Raw genomic sequence first — 19,546 nt, 5'->3', positions numbered from 1 at the left:
TCGATCACATTTCCTTTTCTGGTTTCTGATGTGGACGGTGCTGACAACAAGGATTTTGCAACGATTTGTCTGCAGGGTTTAGAACTGGCTTATTTATACTGTTTTTAACTGACAAAATTATTCAGTGTGCACATGTTGTTGTCACTGGGCAAAAAATTGTACAGCACAAGATTTTTGCACGCACTGGTCATTACAAATTAGAGGGAACGTTGAAGCTAGATCATCTGACCCTTCTCTGCTTCCTGTGTCTCTGAAATAACTCCCAGGAGTTTCTCTCTCTCTCTTTCTCTCACTCACTCTCTCTGTCTCCTTCAGAAATCCTGTTTGTGATTTCAGTTGTTTCTGGAGTTTCTGACCCCACTCTCGGGCATTCTAATGGCTTGTCAGCTGCCGCCCAATCCCAGACTTCAGACTCACCCATTTTAAAGGCAGACTCTGGAACTCAAATCAGTTACATCCCTGCAGCACACCAAAAGATGTATATTGACTAGTAGAAAAATATTGTTAAGAGCAGAACACTCAACAACAAGACTTACTGGCATAATTTAAATGTTTTTATTTTGTTTTAGGTTTATGTAGTTCAAGCTGCTTTCCCTGCAACTACTTGTCTGATGATGTTTGCAAATTATTGCCATTAATAAAATTGAGTTATACCTTTTTTTAGCAATTTCATTTGAAATTTAGATGGGCCCTTATTTATAGTTCTTTTGTTATTCATGATGTCAATAATTTTTATGGACTTTTTATAGTGAGGTACTCGGAGAACCTTACCTTGGTCACTGGTGTTAATCACATGTATATTATCCACATTTTGTCCATTCAGTTTCATTGACAACAGTGGAAACAAATGCATGAAGTGAATAGGTCCTGTGGCTCATGTTCTTGTGTGCACTTAGCACTAGGAACTACAAATAACTCCTTTATTGGAAAATCAATATCCTTGTATAATACAAGAACTTTACCCAGACAAAATATTCAAATTATTTTCATGGTTATTCTGTACCTTGCGTTGAATGGAACTGGAGAAATGTTCCAATGTTTCTTACAGACTCAACAAATTGCAGGAGGCTATAGGCATAATCATAAAAGCATTATCAACAAGATATTCTCTAATCAAACAAAATCAAAATATATATTACATAGAAACATAGAAAATAGGTGCAGGAGTAGGCCATTCAGCCCTTTGAGCCTGCACCACCATTTATTATGATCATGGCTGATCATCCAACTCAGATCATTACAACTTACTTGTTGACTGGCCATGCGTTTTCTCACAATTTGGGCAGTGATAGATATCGATGTCTGGAGCCTCATCCTCTTCCACACCAACACAGCTGTAAACATTCCAAACAAAAAGCATTGATAAATATGAAATACTGCATTTCCATCAAGATAATTATTTGCCTGTGACTGACTCACTGTCGCATAACAGTTAGCGTAATGCTTCACAGCGCCAGCGATCGGAAGATTGGGGTTCAATTCCCACCGCTGTCTGTAAGGACTTTTTATATACCCCCTGCGACTGTGTGGGTTTCCTCCAGGGGCTATGGTTTCCTCCCACAGTTCAAAGACATATTGCTTGATAAGTTAATTGGTCATTGTCAATTGTCCGGTGATTAGGCTAGGGTTTAATCTGGCATTGCTGGGCGGTGCGAATCGAAGGGTCTATTTGGTGCTGTATCTCAATAAATAATTAAATGATTGGAAATCTTTGTAAAAAAAAAAATTAGACTGTCCAAATGAAAAACATTAATAGAAATTGTGCCCCATTTTTGGTGCTCAACACAATCTAATTTATCCCAAGTTTAAAACAGCACAAAAGGGAAAATCAAGGACTTAGAGAAAGCATCAGGAATTCTGCGATTTTTTTGTTACCGGTTCCCTGATGTGTTTCCCATGGAGGACCCTGGACATGTAAAACCACCTCAATCAACGGGCTATGAATGCCTGCATGTTACATCCGGTCCATTTATATTGGAGTGGCTCATGTCATTCACGAACCAGTCTTGTAGAAACAGAGAGATCATGAGGCCTTCTTCAGTGTGACCTGGACTTTCTCCACAGTCTAAGCATCAGCATTAGAAACTCAACTCGGGCACCATTTATTTAATTGTATGTTAACTTGTGCAACTCATCCATGCAAGTGTTAGCATGCCTCTGGTGCCAACATAACATCCCCACATGTCACTAACCCTAACCCACACATCTACTGGGACACATGAGAAAACTGGAGCTTCCAGAGGAAACCCTGGTGGTCACAGGGAGAATGTACAGACTTCTTACAGACAGCGGCAGGAGTTGAATCCCATTCCTCCGATCCTTGGCGCCGTAAAGCATTATGCCGACTGCTATGCTACTGTATGCCATTTATTTTGGATCAGTTGCTAAACAACTCTTTCTTCAACATTTCAATCAGAAGAAAAAAAGTGCACCATTACATACAGAAGAACAATAAATAACTAATTCTCTGCATATCCAATGTTTAGGACATGGGTTTTAAGTTTGTGCTGATGGAAAATCAGAAAACCAGAAAGCTTACTGAATTTCTATGCAAAAGGACTGGAAGTCAATAAAATATTCTTTACACACACACTCTCTCAAAATCATAATTCAGGAAGTTCTTCCAAACTAGAACTTAAACTAATCATTTTCTTCTGTTGTTTACTTCGTGTTCTAAAAATGCATAATTGTTTAGAACATATTAAAAATAAATAATTTCATCTGATAATTAGCCACTAGAACTAAATCATTCTGAACATGCAATCGTGTTTGCTGGGAACTGCTTTAAACTGAAAAACATTAACTCCAGTCTTTCAAAGGGGAAGCATTATTGAATAATCCAAGATCCCAAATGTCTATAATTTAGTGTAGCATTCCCCAAAGTAGGTCATATTGCCCCCTGGTGGCAGTGGGAGTTTCTAAGGGGCGAGAAATATAAAGGTGGTGGTGGTGGGGAGGATGCTCAATATCAAGAGGAACAACTGAGGGAATACAGGCTTAATTGAAGAAATGAATTACTTATTATAATTCCCTGGTGGAGGACCTTGTCAAATGGTACAAGCTGAGTCACCTGCAGCTCAACATCAGTGAGACAGGGGAGATGGTGATGAACTTCAGGGAGGACCAAGCTGCAGAGCTCCGTTACCACTGATGGTGAGGACATGGATGTGGTGAGGACCTACACGTATCTGGGAGTGTACCTGGATGACAGACTTAAAAAGAGCACCAACACAGAGGCTGTGTACAAAAGGGGTCAGAGTCGCCTCTACTTCCTGAGGAGACTGAGGTCTTCTGGAGTATGCAGACCTCTCCTTCACATATTCTACCAGTCTGTTGCTGCCAGTACAATCTTCTATGTGGTGGTGTTCTGGGGCAACGGCATCAATACAGGTGATGCCAACAGATTCAATAAACTGATTAGAAAGGCTAGCTCTGTTATAAGAGTCAAACTGGACAGACTGGAGGCTGTGGTAGGACATAAGACCCTCAGAAAAAATTCTGGCAATTCAGAACAATGTTTCTTAACCCACCTTGGCTGAACACTTTCAGTAACAGACTAAGATAACTTTGGGGCTCCAAAGAGCCCTATACAAAGTCATTCTTATCCTCAGATATTAGGCTCTATAATTAGTCAACCTTTTGCTGGGGAAGTGATGACCCTCTCCTGATAGACTGTTATTAACCTCTGTTTACCAGAGCTCTGTAAGTTCTATTTGCGCTGACACCCTGTGCAAAACTGTGCAATACTACCATCTTATCTGGATGGTGTAAATGTGCACCCATTACTGTATAATACTACAGTAATTCTTGCACTACCATCTTGTCAGTGTGAACTTGGAGATCTTGTCGAGCTTGTAATCTTTGACTTCTAAGTCTTGTACATCTTATTTTTAAAGTTAACTTTTTTTTTATTCTTTCTTACTTCTCCTAATAAGCGTATATCTGTGCACTTGTATAATGCTACTGTGATACTGTAATTTCCTTTGGGATCAATAAAGTATCTATCTATCTATAAGCATTTTATCTACGGTGCCACATAATTGATTACAAAGATCACATAATTACCCCATCTCTTGCTAACCCACCATTCTCTTAAGACTTCGCTCGAAGCATGTTATAGTTGTTGAAAAGCAATGTGACATTTCTATATTTAGTATATCATGAGAAATTTGTTCTGAAGGAATCGTGTTGTTTCTGGGCCCGGCCCAAACATAACTGCCATTCGCTACAGTAGTACAATGTTAGCCAGTACGATTCTAACACTCTGATCACGCAGCAATGCAATTCCTGTGAATTAGAGTTTGGCATTCAGTGGGATAGTTCAAAACCTGGGTTGACAGCATTTCTCAAACCCACAACCCAACCAAAATATTGTTGCCCCACTTTATGTACCTTCAAGCAGAGTGTCAGGTTTTGCCTGAGCTATTATGATGCCATAACTTTCTCTTTATTGATCACTGCTCTTTCGATTGGACTTAACCAAAAGGCAACTGACCACGGTAACGAAAATGGTAGAAACAGACAAAAGGAAAAAGTGTAGACAGTATAGTATGGAGTATCCAACATACGGATTTCCACCAACACCAAATTAAACTTTACATAATGACCAACCATGAGCAGAAGCTGAGAGTCAGTTTTGTTGCAACCAGTTACAAATTGAAACTTTCCAATGTTAACTACAGTTGTATTAAATGTGTCGGACATCAGTAACTAAGGAGACCAAGTCAACAAACAGATCAGCAATGATTTGATTTTAGATTAGAATTGAACAGAAGAATTTTTTGGCAGGCTTTTTCAGATTTCAGTGTATTTAGAGAAGTGGACAGTTATTTTCCATGCTTCTACATTGCTATATTTTCCAACTCCAAAACATTAAACTAATTGAAAGGAAAAGAAGGGAAGCAGGAATGCAAGTCTGACTTGATTTTTACTTTAAGTGAGGTGCACATGCATGAAGTGGCAGCGTGATGATGTATGCCATGCATGTCCTTCAACATACAAACCATAATGAATCCTCCTTGTTTAGCTATAAATTCCGACTCAATATAGAATGCATCACAACTTGTGCGCACGCCCATACACACACACACACAGTATACTACGTAATACAACTACAATATAGATGTAACTCTCGCTTCAGCTAGTGGCTTAATATAGGGGATGATAGCCCACCCGGCCCGGCCAAACTTAAGAAATCTCGTTTGGGTGGATTCTGCGCGGTGTCCCCTGTTACAAATCAGTACCCCGAAATAACAAACAACGTACAATATCCGATTAAACGAATGAGCTTTATAATTCTTAATTTGACTATCTGGTTAGTAAAGAAAACAAAAAAAGTAAAAGGGCCCATTCTCATGAAACAGTTTAATGCGCAATGTTGGAGCTCACTGATAAGGCCGTTCATCCACCATCGACCTCCTCCGATCGTCACTGACCTTCGGACCCTCGCTCCAAGTCCACTCCATCAGGCGGTCTACCAGCTCTCTCCATTCACATCTTCTCTCCTCAACTCTCCCCGGCAAAAAGCCCCAAATTCCTGGCTCCCAGACACACAAGAAAGAACAATATCCTGCTCATTGGCTAGCATGCCCCTTTATCTCTAGTCATAGCCCAGGCATTGCTGCTACAGAGAAATCATTACCTCAGCAGTGGAACATTACAGAGAAGTCATTACATTAGCAGTGAAACCTTACAGCGTGTAACACAGACATCCACAGTATAGTACATTTTAAATTGTCCCATTCAGGCCTAAATATTTAATCACTGTCAAGGTCTTACTCCTGTGGGATAATGTCTTTCCTGACAAGGGAAATCACTCTGCTTGGCAGGTGAGACTTGTGGCTGTGAAACAATCTCAGGTTCTAGGGCCTCCTCCAACGTGGTTGTAGGAAGTAGCTCCGACTGCTCTGGACAGCTTTATTCTCCTTTTCTGTCTGGATCTACTTTGATTCTTGCCTCTCCCCCAGGCCCAACTTCTTCCATACTCTCTATCCCGCTCTTGATCCCCTTCTCAGTCACACTTCATTTCATTATCCTTGGTTCTATCACAATCCTATTCATGGTCATGCTCAAGGTCCCAATCCCACTCGAACTCTTGTTCCCACTCTTTATATCTTTCTCAAATTCCTTCTCTCTTTTACACCTTTTTCTTTCTTGTTCACATTGTTTTTCTCTACCTCTTTTCTCCTTCTTGTTTCTTGTATCTCTGAATTCGCTAAATTCTCAAGAAATTAAGTCTTGTTTATCCTCCTCCATTTCCATAGCACTTATGTCATCCTCCTCTTTCCTTTCCTTAGCATGCATTTTGATCTTCAGCAGGTGCATTAGTTCACTGGAGTATTCCCTTATTAATCCTTCTATTGGTCCCTTTACAACGTGATCTCTCTTCTTGGTTTCAATACCAACAACATCATCATCTGAGAAATCCTCTGTTTTCATATCTTGACTGACTACTTTCTTTACGGCCTTCCATTCATTCAGCTGGGTTTGGGTCTTTGCATCTACTTTTAAAAGCTGATTTTTTGTCTCCCACTTGAAGTTCATGCAATAACCTTAAAGCACGCAGAGTACATTCTGGTTCTTTATACTCACAAAAGCCAATGCTTGCAACTTTCCTGAAGCTCTTTGAATTCTCTTCCTGTTTTTTTGCAGATATATCTCCTTATTGTGACAAATGTAATAATGGAGAGGCTTCATTAATTCATATGTTCTAACCATGTTCGAGCCTTGAAAATTATTGGAAAAATGTATTCCAAACTTTTACTGTACTTTTTAAAGTTAATTTTAAGCCCGATCCTTTGACGGCCTTATTTGGTATTGTTGAGGAAAGAGCTATAATTTTGGAGCCTTCTCATTTGCGGATACTGGCTTTTATTTCTCTTATGGCTAGGAGGGCGATGTTACTTAAATGGAAGGAGGTTGCCCCCCCTACACATGCTCAATGGTTATGTTATGTTATGTCATGTTTAAATTTAGAGAAGTTTCATTGTTCGATTTATGATTCTAATCAAGATTTTCAAACGTTATGGGGACCCTTTCTGAACTATTTTCAAAATCTTTGAATTGTCATTGTTATTAAAATATAGATCCGGGCTGTTATTATAAAACACTATATGGTAAAGTACTCTTTTTTTGCTTTTTTTTTAACCAGCCATCTTTGTCTTGGTAGTGGGTGTAGATTTTTTTATAATATAATTAACCATATTATTGTATTTTATAATTCAATTTATTTTATTTGATTGATCATGAATATGGGATACCATGATCGTATCAGTGTGATTTATATACAGTGCACTATGTGCTACCTTATTTTGATTTCTAATAAGTATCCTTATGAATTCTGTATTTATGTATATGAAATTTAATAAATTTAATAAAAATATTGGAAAAAGAAAAAAGAAAGAAAGAATTCTCTTCCAGCTTAAAACCAAGCATTTTACAAGTCTTCCTTGGTCCGTCCAATATGCTTTTCAATCAGAGGCACAGAGTTTGGCACCAACGCCCATTTGCCTCCAGTTGGGCAATAGTTCATGGTGTTCAGCATGGAAACAGTTGTGACATCATCCAGTACCTTTCCAATTCACTTTCAGTTGACTCTGCTACAGGGGATGTGGCATTCAATCTACAATTTGATTTCCAGTTGTGGTGACATGACTGGCTGAGGCAACTACAACTTGATCTCCAATCAAGTTGTGGCCGTCTCAGCCAATCACGTCACCACAATGGCGGCCCTCCTATTTTCACCGTATAGAAGTCCAATGTGGCTTGTTGGTTGTTGTATTTCACTCTTATGAATGTCATTCCCACAGGAATCTGTTCTCCAACGTAAGTTCTTAGTTTGTCATCTGTAGGCTTCAGTTGGTATCTTTGAAATGTTGTTCAAATTCATTTTGTGGAATAACTGAAACAGGTAAACCAGGGTCCAATTTCATTTTAATTAATTTGCCATTCACTTCTGGTATAAGCCACATTGCTCCTCTATTGTTAGTTTTCACATTGTAAATCTCAAGGCTATTCAGATTATTATCAGATTTTTCATCAACATGCAGATTAATGCTCTTTTTGAAACTGCAACTTTGTTTTCTTTAGCTTTTTCTCTTCCCTGTGCGGTCTATTTACTTTTATCAGCCTAACATATACTTTGCATGTGTCCTACTTTGTTGCATTTCTGCAAGTTTTGTCTTTGTGCATGGTCTAGTGCATATGAGCCGCTGCCACAATGGTAACACAAAGTGTTCAGTCAGGCTGGTTTCTGTTTAGCTGAAGCAATTTTGTGCATACTCACTTTCACTCCTGACTGCAGCTCAGTTGTGTCTCTCTCTGCTGTTTCCATTGATACAACAATTACAACTGATTTTTAAAATTTAAGTTGTGCCTCAGTTAGGAGCAGTTTTTGAATGATTTTTTTTGTAAGATTCCACAAACTAAAGGATCTCTCAGTGCACCATTAAGCTCAAACAATCTCTTCAATTTAGCCATCTATACCAAAATGGACTCCACTTCCTTTTGATTCAACTTATGAAACCTAAAGCATTCTGCAATGGCTTCGGTTGTAAATATTCTTGCATTACTTTCACAATATCAGCAAAGCTCATTTCGGCTGGTTTGGTTGGAGCAGTTAAATTTCTAAGCAAACTGTATGCTTTCCCACCTATTACAATCAGCAAAACCATCATTCACTTCTCACTGGGTATTTCATTTGCTTCAAAATACTACTCAATAAGTATATAATTGAGCAATTGAATACGTTTATCCTTCCAATGTAGCCAGCCATTTCCACTATTTTTTAAATTTATGATTATTATCACCTGGTATTCATCTTTATAAACCCATGAATTTGTCTGTTTCCTGTCTTTTTTAAACTTTAATGTCTTCTTGTTTTCCCAAAACATGTGCTGCACTGTTTTTTTCACTTGTCCATTTCTCACTGTACTTTTTTTTAAAAACTCAAACATCTCACTGCACTTCAACAGGTAGGTGGCCACCTCAATTTTTTTTTAAAACTTCTTTGTCACCACTGTTATGTTTTGTATTCCAAAACATTTACCTAATTTAAAGGAAAAGAAGGGAGCCGGGAATGCAAGTCTAACTTTGCTTTTACTTTAAGGAAGGCGCACACGTATGACGTAGTGGTGTGATGATATGTATGTACTTTTACATTTAACCTATAATGTATTATTTAAAGAAAATGTGCTTAATCAAACAATATATTTACAATATCACTCTATATTACTGAAATATTATATTAAAAAACTGTTGCAGTCTGCTAATTAGTGAACAAGAGAACTCTCTGATTGGATTATTTCTTCCTACCAACGAGATTAAGCCTTGTTGCACCAACAATAAGCACCCCACTACATTCCCCCAGAAGGTACAAGAAGGGTCAGTACAGAAGGAATTCCTCATTCTCAGTTGCTAAGACAGTGGAAATGTCTGGACGAGGAAAAGATAACACCAGCAAAACTCAGTTCAAGGCCAAGTCTTGCTCATCCCGGGCTGGAAATGCAGTTGCTGGTGGGCCATGTTCAACAAAAGGGTGACAGTTCGCATGCTTCATTCAACACCTCATTGCTCATTGCTAAATATGGAAAGCCCCATACAATTGGAGAACTGATTCTGCCAGCAGTAAGGGAGGTTCTGAGTACAGTTTTGTGTAAGTCAACAGACAAAAATAATTAAAGCGATTCCACTCAACAACAACTTTGTTCAAAGTCAAATAGATGAAATGTCTCAGAATGCGAAAAGCACATTGTGTACAATACCTCTGACAACAGAATTTGCTCTGTGATTCAACGAGTCAACTTCTCTAGGCAACAAATCTTTGCTTCTTGGTTATGTTTGCTTCATAAAAGATGAAAGCATGGTTCAAGAGCTGTTCTTTGCAAGGGGACTAGAAACAGACATGAAGGGGGAGTCAATGTTTCAGGTTATTGAGCTATTTTTCAAAGGGAAGGACATTCTTCTCACCAGCATTCTTGCATGAGCAATTGATGGGGCACCACCATTGACAGGATGTCACCATGAGGCTACTTCCTCAAAAAAAAACTAAGTGATCGCCCGCCCAAATCACTAAATACTGTTATCACAGCGGTAAATAAAATGAAGTCCCATGCTGTCAATTCTTGACTATTTCAAGAGGTTTGTATTGAGAATGATGGTGAGTTTGAACATTGGCTGTTGCACACAGAAGTCAAATGGCTCTCAAAAGGAAACTGTCTGAGAAACTTATGCTTTTCGAAAGTGAGAAAATTCTCTGAAGACTCAAATACTTCACTCAGTATTCAACTCATGACGTTGCTCATTTTGTCAGAAGAGACAGAAAGAATACCAGATGATGATCTTCAAGTTTACTGTGACCTCCTGGCTGAGATCCATAAAGATATGTCAGAAAGATTTCAGGATCTTCTCTCAATCCAAATTCCAGATTTGGTAATAAATCTATTTCTGAACACTTGTAATGAGGAATTAACAGGAAAACTGAAGGAAGAACTGATCTTGCTTCAAAATAACTTTGAATTGAAGCAGAGCCTCAAAAATCATATCAAGCCTCCTGGTTGCAGAAAGAAATCCTGCAGCACGGAAAAAGGTCAAGATGTTCTTCACTGAATTTCCAACATCATACTTAGTCGAGCGCGGTTTCAGTGTGGCCGTCCATTCTTTCAAGACAATGAAGCAGACTGCAAATTACTGAATATGAGAACTTGAGTCTCCTTCTGTGACATTCAGCCTGATGTTAAGAAGCTGATTATCACTGCACCAAGCCCATCCACCTCATTGAAAGATGAAAAAGCAGTTAAGTAGTGAATGGTTGGACTACTAATGCATGCTCTAAAATTGTTGTAGGTGACAGTGTGAAGATACGTCTCTGCCAAAGGAGTGACATATCTCCAGGCCTGCAGTTCATCCCTGGGGGCAAGGTGTAGCACCTGCTTAGCATTCCGATCAGGGGCATATGAAGCCATGGGAGCAGGTGGCAGATGGTGATAATAGCAGCTGGTGCCACTTTGCTACTCTGACTCCAGGCAGACAATCTCTGAAGAGTATTGATAATGGCTGAAGTTACCCATCTTGTAAAGACACTGCCCAAAAGAAGGCAATGGCAAACCACTTCTGTAGAAAAATTTGATAAGAACAGTCATGGTCATAGAAAGACAATGATCACTCACATCATACAACACGGCACATAATGAACAAATGAAAATTGTTTTTACTTTAATTAAGTAAAGAAATAATTTTATTTATACCTTTAAATAGATTTCAAAGTACATATATGTCACCGTATGCAACCCTGAGATTCATTTTCTTGTGGGCATACTCAATAAATCCATAATAGAATGATAACCATGATAGAATTAATGAAAGGCCACACCAACCTGAGTTAGTTTTGCAACTATTTGCCACTGCTTTGAATTTGCAGTTCCTATGTCCTTTAATTGTGCATCATAAATCAAAATTCTTGATTAATTTTTATGTAATGGCCAGAAAGGAAGAGGGATCAGTAACGATGTGGTCTGGGAGCCAAGGAGAATGTCAAAAAGTTTGGGGACCACTTGTTTAGTGTAACAATGCCACAAAACAGATCATTTTGAACTTCTGGCACACTATAAGTCTTAGTTTTGATCATGGAAATAAAAAGCAAAGTGGAAAAACATTTAACAAGAGGAAATTGAGTGTTTGAATTTTGATTCTGATAGAATTTCACAAGTCTAAAGGTAGATACAGTGAAGTCAGGATAGTTAATCTGCTGATTTAACTTAAATTGTTTCAAGAGGATGTGAAAGGAATAAAACAAAGAATGGCCTAATTATGAATGTTCATGAAGGGTTAAAAATGGCCAAGTAGTCAGTTTTTTTTTAACCTGGAAAAATTCAATGTATACCATTAAGAATTTCAATTTTAATCTCACATCTAAGATAAAGAAAGAGGCAGTAATTCTACTGCACACATTCAATGATGCAACCTGTATCAACTTTCAAGTATGAAATTATTAAAAATGAACAAACATGTCTTCAGTTAATTTTGGGAAGGGAGTTTTCATAGCTGGAAAGGGAGTTTAAATGGGAAAAGCAGCACTTGATTATTGTAATCCAGAAACTTGGAATTAAACTCCAATGAACGATATTGGAAAGCTGGAGTGCAAATTAAAATGCTCATTATATTTAAATAATCCCCCGATTTATACCCAAGCCATGTGCAGAGTGGCACAAGGTCAAACAAATTAGAGGGTTAAAAACACAGCTGAAAGACTAGCATCAGGAACAACTTTGATTTATAGAGCTTCAGCACTAGTCAATGAAAAGTAAGGAGCTGTTCATTTTGAGGCAGGCTTTCACTTGAACTAGGCTTGGAGCAAAGTTCTAATGAATCAAATAACTAACGGATTAAGTACTTATTTTAAGTTAGTAATTAGGGTGTGACTAGCAGTGGATTCAGGAATAACAACTGTGAGCAAAAAAACTTCAAGGATGTAAACAGAGAAGCTGTTTGGTTAAAAATAAGCAAATAAGTTCCAAAGGGACAAAGAGATTGACAGTAATAGGGCATTAGTGACCAAGATAAAATGAAAAAAAGTCATAAACAAGTTAAAGCTGAAGGCACTTTATTAGAATGCATGAAGCATCGGTAGTAAAAGACTTGATCTAATAGTTCTTATGAAGATTTGGAGAGGGGTTGGGAATTAAATATTCCAGGATACTTGACTTTTACATCAGAAGTACAAAATAGAAAAGGAAAATAGGAGCAGGGCAGTCACAGAAGGGAGAATGTCTTGGCAATCAAGGATAAAGTAAGAACAGCAAAAGGATGGGAAAACCAAGATAGAGAGAGTCTTGACATGATCTAAGAAACAGCAAGGGAGAAATGCTGATGATAGCAGTAGCTGCACTGTTGGGAAGACCATTAATCAGGAAATTAGAGCAATTCAGTAATCATGGGAGTGTTTCATCTTTACATAGACTGGACAAACCCAATTTATTGTACTAGTCTGCAGATCATGGAATGCATTGTTTTCCAGATAAGTACAGTATAGGGGAAAAACAAATGGCAAAACAAAAAGCATTATGGACTCTAATGCAAAAGGATTGGAGTGACCAAGTCTTAGTACAATTAAGTAACCAATAAGTGAGATCACATGGAATACTGAGTAGTTTGATCTCCTCCTAAAGGGAGGTTATATTTCTCAGAGACAGTACAACAAGCAACTTGACTAATTCCTAAGATACATGTGTGTGTTTCCACGGAAAGATTGAGTGGAATAAATATATATTCTCTAGAATTTAAGAGAATGAAAGGTAGTCTCACTGAATTGTTTAATTTCCTTAAGGGGCTCTACATGATAAATATCTGTGATGCTCCAAACCAGGAGGCAACATTGCTGAATAAATGATCTACCATTTTGGACCAGTTAAGGACTAAGTTCCACTCAAAGAATAGAGTCGTTAGGGGACTCTAAGGCAAATGTTTGAGAATGCTTCATATTTGTGCATTCTAAGATGCAGGAATTTATATTGGGAGGCACAGCAAAGCTTGGTTTAGCTACACAAAGGCTATAAGAGGAAATAGCACAACAGCCATTTTACATACCACAAAGAGGCTGGGACAGGTGTAAAAATCTCTTGGCTTTATGGGCCACGGTGAAAGAAAACTTAATGTCATGCTTATATAGTACATATAGTCTTCAACCTGGTGGCATGAATATTGATTCCTCCTTCTGGTAAAAAAAATATTTCTCTCTCCCCCTCCCCTCTTCTATTCTTCACTCTTGCCTTTTACCTCTTTGCACCTGTCTATCACTTCTCCACGGGTCCATTCCTCTTTCCCTTTCTCCTGTGGTCCACTCCTCCCCATCAAATTCCTTCTTCTCCAGCCCTTTACTTTTCCCACACGTCTGGCTTCACCTATCATCTTCTAGCTAGTCTCCTTCCCCTTGCCCCCACACACCTTTTTATTCTGGCATAACCCTCTTCCTCTCCGTCCTGAAGAAGGGTCTCGACCTGAAATGTCAACTGTTTATTCATTTTCATAAATGCTGCCTGATCTGCTAAGTTCCTCTATAGCATTTTTTGTGTGTGTTACTTTAGTACACACAATATTTTGTAAGTAAATGTAATAATACATTTTGTGCTGTGGACAGTGATATATAAACATCCTGCATTATAATCAGTGTATTCCTGTATTATCAGCTTTTGAGTGTATTCTGAGTGAATGAAAGTGGATTTAAGGTATAAGGTCAGCCACAATCTTCCCACACAGCAGAACTGACACAAAGATAGATAAGATAGTGCTGCTACTATTTCCTCTGCTCTTAGGATAAAAGACATGATATACTTTCTCAATGCTTCACTTGACAAAAAAAATAGAAGTGATCATACAGCACACAAATTTGTTGCCTTCTCTATGAAGGTGTGGCGCATTTACAGATGTGCACTCCTCTAGATCGGAATAATAGTCTTGGTTCTTATGTTTACTCAGCGATTAACCTGCATATAGCAAAATTATGCAGCGTGGCGATTCCAAACAACATTTGAAATTTCTCAAATTCCTTTCACACATACTACTTGCTACTGAAAGAAGCAGGCACGCCGATAAGAGCAGCAGTCACCCGATCAGAAACAAAGTAAATGTTGTATTCATCAAGTATTTTAGGAAATAGAGTTACATTTAAGTATGCCTAAAACATGGGGCATTCACATGCTTTTTGGCACAGAGCAAAATAATGGGTAAAATAATAAATTAACTTTTGGTGTTCCATTCCCAAAGACTGAATGATAAGTAATCAATATAGTGACTCTATGCCAATGCTACTACAGTACTATCAAACTATTAGTTTCTAATAATTAACAACAGAGGAATTCATCCAGTGTACACTGCCATGTATGGTGAGTCCAAGTATAGGAAGCTTTTCTGGTGAAGAGACTTTTCTTGTCCTTTCCTGGGCTGCTCACTCACCTCTGGACCCCACCGGACACTCAGCTATCACCTGTAGCTCCTAGTAGCCGTTTGCACGCGGCAGCGGCCACACCCTGATACACCACTTTGACAGGCGGGCTTTACCAGGTGAGGGTAGCCGGTGGGCCTCATATCCCGGTGAAACAGGGACACGCCTGCCCTCGCATGTGAAGTCAGCTCCAGCGAACTGGGCAGGTGAGATCAACAGTGAGATCCAAGCGCTAAGAAGGTGGTTCTGCAACGCTTCATGCAGAGCAAAGAGCATGATAATGCACAGTTAGTTTATCCACTAAAACCAAGAAAGACCCCAGTTTGTGACAACTACTCATACCACTGGGCTCAGACTTCCCAGTCCCAGTTTTTACCTTAAAAACTCTCCCACACAGGAGTCACTGCCATCGTCAGATATGACAGACAACCAACATCTTAGTGTATAAGATAATGAGAAGCATTGATCGTGTGGATAGTCAGAGGCTTTTCCCCAGGGCTGAAATGGCTAGCACAAGAGGGCACAGTTTTAAGGTGCTTGGAAGTAGGTACAGAGGGGATGTCAGGGGTAAGTTTTTTTTTACGCAGCAAGTGGTGAGTGCTTGGAATGGGCTGCCGATGACGGTGGTGGAAGCAGATACGATAGGGTCTCCTAAGAGACTCCTGGACAGGTATATGGAGCTCAGAAAAATAGAGGGCTATGGGTAACCCTAGGTAATTTCTCAGGTAAGGACATATTTGGCACAGCTTTGTGGACCAAAGGGCCTGTATTGTGCTGTAGGTTTTCTATGCTCTATGTTCTAACACACTGCAGTCTTACATTTTGATTGCCTGTAAATGAATGAAATTAGCCCATACATCAAGTGCAGATAAGGGACTGCCTTCATAAAATGCTTTCAACGATTGCATCTTCCAAACATGAGAAAATCTGCAGATGCTGGAACACATGCACAAAATGCTGGGAGAACTCATCAGGCCTAGCAGCATCTATGGAAAAGAGTAAACAGCTGACATTTCAGACTGAGACCTTCATCAGGACTTGAAGATGATCTCAGCCTCAAACGTCAACTGTTTATTCTTTTTCATATGTGCTGCCTGGCCTGCTGAGTTCCTCTAGCATTTTGTGTGTGTTAATTCCTTCAAATCTTTATTTTCATTGTAACATTCAAGATGTCTGTCGATACCTTCAAATTCTTATTATTTCCTAACTTGTTGAAGTAGTGAAATAGTTCCATTTTCACTCCCAGCCATTTCTGGCATCTCCTGGGCTGAACACTTAAAACCACGGTGAGCAAAACAATTCTAAATTGTCTTACTGCTTATTTCTCACCAACTATCAGTGACAAAAATCACTGCCTTAGAACACAAACACATGAAAATGACGCTATTTAAAATATGTTCTCTCTTAGCATGGTGTAGTCTAAAGGCTGATTTATACTTGTGCGTCAACTCGATGCCGTAACCTACACAAGTGGCCTACGCGCGTTGTGAGCATTTTTACTTGTGCATTGGTGTGTCTGCGTCGCTCTGCAATTCGGGCATGTCGCGCACGCGCACACACCTGCCCACGCAAGGCTTCGTGGTCATGGTAGTCTTTCTCGGGGTAAACAAGTTTAAAGCAAGCATCTTTTTTTCGTAAAAGCGAGGTGTGTCCTCCATAATTTCGGAGGTCTGTAAAGCTTTATGGAAAGCATTGCAGCCAGAGTTCCTTCAGTCGGCCAATGGGAAGCTATTGCAGCGTAGGAGGAAATGCGATGCTACCAGGCAGACCAATCACAGTTGCGGTCTGCGTTGCTGCGACGCGTAGTTACATTTTGGGAGAGGTGCACGTCAGGCTACGGCGTAGGTATCTGCGTAGGGTTCGCGGCTACGCCGTAACTATGGCGTCACGTTGACACACAAGTATAAATCAGCCTTAAGGGTCATTCAAGTGCGCAAGTTTGCCACTACTCAGGCACTGACCAGCAACAGTCTCCTGTCCCAGATAAGTGACATACTGTCCCAAATAAACAAAGGGATTCCCACCTATTTTCTTGATTAGTTTTTGTTCTTTAAGAGTTGTCCTAGGTAAGCAGCTGCTGCAATTAGCCGATGGACAAACTAACCAGAATCCACAGTATTAATAAAAACAGAAAATGGAGGTCACACTCAGCAGGTCAGGCAGAGACAAACTTGAGTCCAAGACTCCCTAACATTACAGACCTGAAATATTAACTCATTCTCTTTCCAAAGATGCTGTCTGACTTGCTGAATATTTGAATATTCACTTTTTTTATTATTACATTGACAATCAGGTGGTTTTAAAATAGAAAATTAGAATGAACGCTTTAGCAAGTCTCAGATGAACATTAATTAATTTTGAATTATTTTATGCAGAGATGACCAATATAATGTGGAGAGTATTTGATCAATTTTGTATTATTAACTATGTACTCAATGTACTGATTGAATTAAGTGAGTCAGATTTGCCACTTTATACGTTAACTTTCAGTTAAACTGCATAGTATGTATATCTGTTATTTTCTCACTGGAGATAATATTTTGAAAGCTGTATTAATAAAGCAGACAGATCAATAGCATTTATCCACTTTAATATTAAAATTGCATCGATTTTCTGATTTATATAATGACAAACATCCATTTCCAAGTAGCAGTTCTATAGTGAAATAAAATGATACATTACTCAAATAATTTGGATCACTAACTACAATTATAACAAGAAAAAAATATTAATACAAGAAATATCCACTAGAATCTTGGAGACATAAGCATACATAGAATTACAAATTAACAGCTTTGACACTCATCAGGCAAGCAATAACATTATAAATGATTTACCTTTAGCTTGATACTTGTCATAGCTTCTATTAATAATATCAAAATACTAGGTCATATGGAGTTTTTATGGTCTGTCATATCCCTTTGTGATTTTCTCTCTCTTTCATTCTACATCTCTATTTTGTTTGTCTTTATTCATGCTTCAAACATCAACTTTTGTTGCCTGTATAACGTGCATCTGTGTCTTTATTTTTCTATTGAGATACCAGACATCCCACCCTGCAAAAACTCATTTCAGGGAGGTATCACCACCATTTCAGGGAGGTAGCACCCCCCCCCCCCCCGGCAACACCATATCCCTGCCCCCACCCCCACCCGTCGACCTCCAAGGGTGTATGTAGTACTTTGTTTAGTGATTTTGTCTAATCTGTAAACCAAGTTGGGTATATGCAGCAAAAGTGACATTAAAATATGTACTTATATTATATTATCATGTTTATTCTACTACAACTTTAAGCAAGTCTACAGGGAGTTCGGCCTCATCACGTAGGACATCAATAGCGTAACTCCTTAGCAGCTAGCCAGCTAGTTTAAATAATGTTAGCTATGCTGTAATGACACCTGATAAACTCACCTCAACATGTCTTTTACATTTTAACCCACCATGGGCAACAGAAAAGTCACCGTTGTAAACAGTGCATCGAGCAACACTGTCATTATTTTTGAGGTCGACTGTAAAGCCCGCCCACAGAGAAAACTGATAGGTCTATTTAGCAGGGGTCCCCAACATTTTTTGCACCACAGACCGGTTTAATATTGACAATATTCTTGCGGACCGGCCGACCGGGGGGGGGGGCGGGAGGGGGTTAATCACGACCGGAATATAGGTGATAAGTCAATAGCAGCATAACATTTTAAGTAACGTTTGGATATTATACACACAGTGCATATTTTCCCCGTATGAACATATAAAATCATTGCAACACACCAATATCGCTGAATCAGTGGGAGCCCTGGCTGTTTCCCTGCAACAAGACGGTCCCATCGAGGGGTGATGGGAGACAGCGATACTCAAACGGGGTTCCTTATGTCCAGTCTATTCCGCAGTTTAGTTTTCATTGCATTCATTGCAGAAAACTCCTCTTCACAGAGATATGATGTTGGAAATGGAAGGAACGTTTTCAGTGCTTTCGTGGCTATCTCAGGGTATTCAGTCTTGACTTTGATCCAGAATGCCGGCGGAGATGTTATGTCAAACAAACTTTTCAGCCCGTCGTCAGTTACAAGCTCGAGGAGTTGATCTTCTTCCCACGCTGACATGGATGACGTGTGTGTAATGATCTTGCGTACGTTCAAGTTCAACAGTGCGTGACAGGGAATGAGGAAAGGTGCAAATGACTCATGTCGTTTCATATCGCCAAATCATATTGTTTCCTCACGGCCCGATGGATGGGGACCACGCTTAGCACGAAGAGAGACCAATCAGGATGCTCACTCTCCCTCTCAAAAAAATCTATTTCCGGGATATTGTATATAATTTCCGGGCATCAGGGAGCCACTATCGATATGCGGGAGACTCCCAGATTTCCCGGGAGAGGTGGGATGTCTGAGATACAGAGCAGAATAGGCCCTCCCAGCCCTTCGAGCCACGCCGCCCAGCAAATCCCCCGAGCCTAATCATGAAACAATTTTCAATGACAAATTAACCTACCCACCAGTACATCTTTGGACAGTGGGAGAAACTGCGGCCACAGGGAGAACGTACAAACTCCTTACAGGCAGCAGCGGGAATTGAACCTAGGTCACCCATACCGTAAAGCTTTGTGCTAACCAC

General features: G+C 39.4%; 1 protein-coding gene across 2 annotated transcripts in view; it reads right to left on the bottom strand.

The window, feature by feature from the left end:
* Nucleotides 1-19,546, bottom strand: part of phf2 (PHD finger protein 2) — a 155,159-nt gene that overhangs the window by 99,598 nt on the left and 36,015 nt on the right. For both annotated transcript variants that reach the window (XR_010020456.1, XM_063068125.1), the window contains exon 2: nucleotides 1,249-1,334. Coding sequence is in view for 1 of the 2 variants with exons in the window: in XM_063068125.1 (XP_062924195.1) it covers nucleotides 1,249-1,334 (86 nt within the window). In the remaining variant the exon portion in view is untranslated. The remainder of the gene's footprint in view (nucleotides 1-1,248; nucleotides 1,335-19,546) is intronic.

The sequence above is a fragment of the Mobula hypostoma genome, chromosome 15, assembly GCF_963921235.1.
Source record: "Mobula hypostoma chromosome 15, sMobHyp1.1, whole genome shotgun sequence".
In the NCBI taxonomy this organism is placed as follows: Eukaryota; Metazoa; Chordata; class Chondrichthyes; order Myliobatiformes; family Myliobatidae; genus Mobula; species Mobula hypostoma.
This window is presented reverse-complemented; position numbering and strand designations above follow the sequence as displayed.